Here is a 6,106-nt window from a genome sequence, read left to right as displayed (position 1 = left end):
AACCTCTCTTCATTCGCTCACCATCGTCGAGAAGGTATGCATCCACCTTCATTTGGTTTCTGAAATTTGAGAGGGTAGAGTTCCGATTTTAGGGTTTCAATTTGGGAGTTTGGTACAATAATCTGTGAACTCATGAATTGATGAATTACGGTGTAGGAGAACTCATTCTTGTAGGTTCGTTCACCACAAACCCTAGGTCCGTTCTTCTATTGGCTTAGCTTGCGATTTTTTCAACTACATTTCGATTCGGTTCATATTTTTCTGTGATCAAATTTATTGCCCATTTCAAATTTTTGGATCATTTAACGGCTTGAAAATGATTAAAACTTAAATTTGTGTCCTTTTATTTATTTTACTTGTTGATTGGGATGTTGTTACTTTGAAAATTCATCGACTTTGTTATTTTTTTTTCTTGATCAAATGAACTTATTCAGACATCTGGTGGCTAATTTTGTGTTTTTTTAATTATATATTTTTTCTAATGAAATATTTGAATGTAGATTTTTTATGCTGAAGCAAATTGATGAGCTGAAGCAGTTAAAATGCACAGAGTGAAATAGAGTTTCTCTGAAAAATTTAATCATGCGAATTTCATAGATTACATAATTGAATTCTGAATCTAACTTGCATCCATATCTACAATTACTGTTTCCTGAACAATTTAGTGGATTGAGTTTAGAATTTTCTAACATGCACAGGAAGTGATTAGATGCATCCAAGTTGGTTTCAAAACTTGTTGGTTTTTTCTGCTTTGAATTCTTCTTTTTTTTTCCTTGCGAGATTCATGGTTTGGATTTAAATTTTGGGCTGTTGTCAGACTTAATTAGTATAGATACTATGCAAATTTAAATTTTTTTTATTCTAACTGTTTGATCATTTGCTTGTTCCTGATTTGAGCTACAATAGTCAATAGGTTATTAAATTTAGAATGCTAAGTAATGCCATTCAAATAAGCTTAATGAATATCTCATATAGTTGTTTCTGAATTGTGACTTCAACTCTTTAGAATATTTTATCATTTGAGAAATTATACTATGTTATAGTTGATGTTTTGAAGAAAAAATTAGAGTATAGACTCTATTTGGTTTGTGCATTGCTTCAAAACTTGTTGATTTTTTCTACTTTAGATTCTTCTTCTTTTTTCCTCGTGAGATTCATGCTTTGGATTTGAATTTTGGGCTGTTATGAGATTGCTTGAGAAATAGATACTATACAAATTAAAATTTTTTTATTCCAACTGCTTGATCATTTGCTTGTTCCTAATTTGAGCTACAATAGTCAATAGGTTATTGAATTTAGAATGCTAAGTAATGCCATTCAAATAAGCTTAATGAATATCTCATATAGTAGTTTCACCTTCTTTAATTTCTCATCTCTGGATGCCATTATTAATTACTTTTTCACCTTCATTTGGGCCTTACACACACAATCTCCTGCCATTTGTGGACTCCCTAATTGACACCTTTTCCGACGTCCATGAGTCACTCCTGCCATGCTGCTTCTATAGTTATAATTGACCCATTTTCCTAATTTCTTTTATAGGCACAATTTTAATTTCACTTTATATCTTTTGTTCTATCCTTTTTTTAGGTGCTCTCTCTATCATTTGGATTTGTTTTCTTTTGCTACAGTTTCTTTTGTATTTTATTTAATTTTTTCCCCTTTAAAATTTTCCTTTTGTTCTTGTTGCTTTTGGACATAAAATTATTATGAAAAAGAATTGAGATGTGTGCTGTAGCAGCATCTATGATTTTTAGCTTTTTTTTTTTCTGATATTTCACTTTGATTTGTGTACGTCCTATTATTTTCCAAATAAGTTACCGACCTAAATTGAGTTTTGAAAAGCAAGATTCTTCCTTTTATTTTTAGTTACTCACTCCCGTGGGAAATTCCTTCACAAATATTATATTAGATTACAAAATTCCCAAACTTTGGTTCACGCGTTTTTCATGATGCGAAGCTAAACACCCATTTTATCTTGTGTTGATCATCACAATTCATGAGGATTCTATTTTACTATAACAAAAGAAACTTGTTACTCCCAAAATTCACCCATCTTGTTTCTCTCTTTCAGCTACTGAAATTCAGCACATAACATTTATTTTATGCTTATCTTATGCATTTTTAACCCTTTGTCTTAGGCACAATACTGTATATGAATAACAAAAATGTTGATAATATCCATTTAATTATAGTCACAAAAATATCTATCTAATTCATTATAATTTTTTAATTCTATGTAGGATTTTTTTATTTTTTTCTTACATTTTAATTATATCAATTTAGAATTTATGAAAATAAATCAAGACTAAATATGATTATAGTCTAATCTCTTAGAATTTTACTTGGTAACAAACAGATTGAAGTTTTTGGTTAAAGCTCCCACGTGGATTTTGTCAAAACATTGATCGTGTCATGGCAAGGTACAATGCATACTTTTTCTTTTCAATTTTTTATTACGCTCTTAATTCATGTGTAGCTCCACCTTGATTATTTTATTAGTTATGAAGTTGCAATTTAACTTATTATTTATGCACTATAAATTCTTTGTTTTTCTTTTTTTGTTTTGCTTCAGCGAGTTTCTAGTAAAATGTTTAGAGAATTACTTCTAAGACTAGGAACTATTTTCTGACCAAACTACAAGACTATGAGCCCCTTATATTTCATAACACCCTTCCTCCTCTACTCTTATTATATTCACTTTATGACCCCTTATAAATTTTCCTCCAAAAAAATTTAATAATTATCAATTAGGTTTTGGGATATGCCGAAGGATTGGATGGATCTACCGAGGTATAGAAAAGAGTATATCAATGGTGTTATTAGTTTCTTAGAGTTTGCATACTCTGAGGGAGAACCGGACGGACAACAAATTCAATGTCCTTGTAAGAGGTGTTGTAATATTGAGTGGTATAGAAGAGATGTGGTATTTGACCATTTAGTAGCCGACGAATTTGTTAAGGGATATAGAACATGGATCAATCACGAGGAATGGACAATCCCGATGGTGGTTGATGATGACACGGATGATGAAGAAGGTGCATGCGATGACATCGAAAGACTGCTTAATGATGCATTTGGAGATCACGCTGAGGGTGTTACTGCAGGTCAAAATGAAGAGGCTAAAAAGTTTTATAATTTAATAGATGGGGCAAGTCAAAAGTTATACTCGGGCTGCAAGAAATTTTCTACATTATCTTTTACCATCCGCCTGTACTTGTTAAAGTGTTTGCACGGTTGGAGTAATGCCTCCTTCACTTCCCTTCTTGAGCTATTGAAAGAGGCAATGCCTGACATTAACATACCTCCATCTTTCCATAAGACGAAGGCTATGATAAGAGATTTAGGTCTGGATTATAAAAAAATCGATGCTTGTCCTAATGATTGCCTCCTGTATAGGAAAGAACTAAAGGATGAAACACAATGTTTTGTGTGTGGAACATCTCGATATACTGAAAATTCTAGTGATAATAGCGAGAACCAACCTCACAAGAAAGGTCGTCCTATTCCTGCAAAGACTTTGAGATACTTTCCTATAATTCCAAGACTTCAGAAATTATTTATGTGCTAAAAAACGGTAGCTAGTCTGAGGTCGCATGATGAGGAGCGCGTTAAAGATGGGACGTTAAAGCATCCTGCAGATGGCCTAACATGGAAGAACTTTGATGAAATGGATGAAGATTTTGCAAAAGAATCACACAATATTAGACTAGGCTTGTCAAGTGATGGGTTTAACCCATTTCATAGCATGAATATTTCATGGAGCACGTGGCCCGTGATGTTGATGGTATACAACTTGCCTCCGTGGATGTGCATGAAACCTGAATATTGTATGCTTTCTTTGCTTATTCCTAGGCCACAATCATCTGGCAAAGATATTGACGCGTATCTACAACCATTGATAGAGGACTTGAAGTTGTTGTGGGAAATAGGGGTGGAAACTTATGATGCATCAAAGAATGAGACCTTTCAAATGTGGACAACTCTTTTGTGGACAATCAACGATTTTTCTGCGTATGCTATGTTGTCTGGGTAGAGTACAAAGGGAAAGTTGGCTTGTCCTTGTTGCAACAAGAATACCTCTTCTCTACAACTAAAACATAGTCGAAAGACAGTTTATATGGACCATCGTGTCTTTTTACCCATGGATCATCCATGGAGAACCAATACAAGGTCTTTTAATGGGAAGCAGTAATTAAGATCCCCTCCACCTGTTATAGAAGGAACGAAAATTTTTGAGTTACTACAAAATATTGAGAATATTTTTGGGAAGAAGCAAAATACGTCAAATAGTTTCCCATGGAATTGGAAAAAAAGATCAATTTTCTTTGAATTGCCTTACTGGCACAAGAACCTACTGCATCACAACTTAGATGTCATGCACATAGAGAAGAACATACTTGATAGTGTAATTGGAACTCTTTTGGATATCCCACGAAAGACAAACGATCATTTGAATGCTCGATATGACTTAAAAGATCTGGGGACCTGGAAAAAACTTCAACCAAAGGAGGTGAATAATGGCAAGAGAACAAAGTTGGCAAAGGCATGCTTTTCTATGACTGCTGCAGAGAAGTCAATTTTTTGTGATATTTTGAAGACAACAAAGCTACCTGATGGTAGTGCTTCGAATATATCACGGTGTGTACATCTAGGAGAAAGAAAAATTTCTGGGTATAAGACCCACGATGTTCATTTTTTGATACACTATTATTACCAATACTGATTAAAAGCATCCTTTCTGATCACGTGGCCATTCCGTTGATTCGACTAAGTTCCTTTTTTGTCGCTTATGCAAAAAGTTCATCACACTGGAAGAGATAGATCGACTAGAATTTGAGATTGTGGAAACATTATGCCACTTTGAGATGATCTTTCCCCCTAGTTTTTTTGACATAATGGTTCATCTTCCCGTTCATTTAGCAAATGAGGTGAGATTTGGTGGTTCGGTACAGTTTCGTTGGATGTATCCTCCAGATAGGTACATGTGTACATTAAAGTCATATGTATGCAACAAAACTCACCCCGAAGGTTCTATTGCTGAGGCATATCTGGCTAAAGAGTGCTTAACTTTCTGCTTACGATACTTGCATGGAGGTGTGCGAACAAGGCTTAATAAGCGACCTCGGAATGATGATGATCCTAACGACGACGAAGTTTTGCCGTCAAAGTTGTTTTCTAACAAAGGTCGTTCATTAGGCGTGGGAAATGGAGAACCAATTAATCTCGATGACATATCAAGTGCTCAAGCCCATGTGTATGTATTACACAATTGTGAAGAAGTCGCAGATTATGTTAGGTAACTTAATATAACTTATGTTTATTCACTAAATCAAGTGCGTTTAGATTTTTTCCGATCAAACATAACTATTATTAACTACAGAGAGCATGAGGATCAGGTTAACAATTAGCGGGGAACGAAATGGAGAAAAGCAAAAGTTCATAGTAAAACCTTCTCGCAGTGGTTTGAAACTCGGGCGAGGGATCCAAATGTGCCTATTTGGCTAAAAGAATTATCTTGAGGTCTAAGCTCTGTTGCAAGAAGATTTTCTGGATATATAATTAATGGATATAGGTTTCACACTGTAGAGCGTGAGGCAAGGAGAAAAACACAAAATAGTGGTGTCACATTAACTGCTTTAACTTCAAGCTTTGCAAGTGCTAAAGATAAAAGTCCAATTGAAGAAACTGTAGCTTATTATGGCAGGTTGTTTGAGATAGTAGAGTTAGACTATTTTGGACGTTTTAAGGTTGTATTGTTTCGGTGTGAGTGGTATGATGCTGGGAGAGATAAGTATGGTCTTACATTTGTTCACTTGAATAAGAAATGCTACCAGAATGAACCTTTCATACTAGCACCTCAAGCACATCAATGTTTTTATGTGCAAGATCTATATGAACATAACATTATGTTATGGAAACTATCCCAAGAGACTTATTCAAAACAAATGACGAATCTGAATCTGAGGCCCATCAAACCTTCTTTAGTGAACAACACGAGCATATAACGAGCCCTGCCATACCAGCTGATGATGGTGAACTTATTCTGGAGAGGAATGATCTACAACCTACAGTTATTGAAACGGTTTCCCAAGTGACTTCCGCC

The 6,106-nt window shown here is 34.6% G+C and overlaps 1 protein-coding gene across 1 annotated transcript; it reads left to right on the top strand.

Annotated features, from left to right (window-relative positions):
• The first annotated feature begins 2,764 nt into the window (after positions 1-2,764).
• LOC107629833 (uncharacterized) lies at positions 2,765-4,036 on the top strand. The gene is made up of 2 exons (XM_088506813.1): positions 2,765-3,497; positions 3,582-4,036. Exons 1-2 carry the CDS (start codon positions 2,765-2,767, stop codon positions 4,034-4,036), a joined length of 1,188 nt encoding a protein of 395 aa, XP_088362939.1.
• Positions 4,037-6,106: the final 2,070 nt, after the last annotated feature.

The sequence above is a fragment of the Arachis ipaensis genome, chromosome B3, assembly GCF_059453495.1.
Source record: "Arachis ipaensis isolate K30076 ecotype BB chromosome B3, ASM5945349v1, whole genome shotgun sequence".
NCBI classification, from domain to species: Eukaryota; Viridiplantae; Streptophyta; class Magnoliopsida; order Fabales; family Fabaceae; genus Arachis; species Arachis ipaensis.
The sequence above is the reverse complement of the archived record's forward strand: the minus strand, read 5'-3'. Positions and strand labels throughout refer to the sequence as shown.

Bases quoted from the DNA above. Each gene is read 5' to 3' on its own strand.
- LOC107629833 (XM_088506813.1), top strand. From the start codon at position 2,765: ATGCCGAAGGATTGGATGGATCTACCGAGGTATAGAAAAGAGTATATC. The intron at 3,498-3,581 runs GTCGTCCTATTC...AAAAAACGGTAG, and splicing joins GAACCAACCTCACAAGAAAG to CTAGTCTGAGGTCGCATGAT.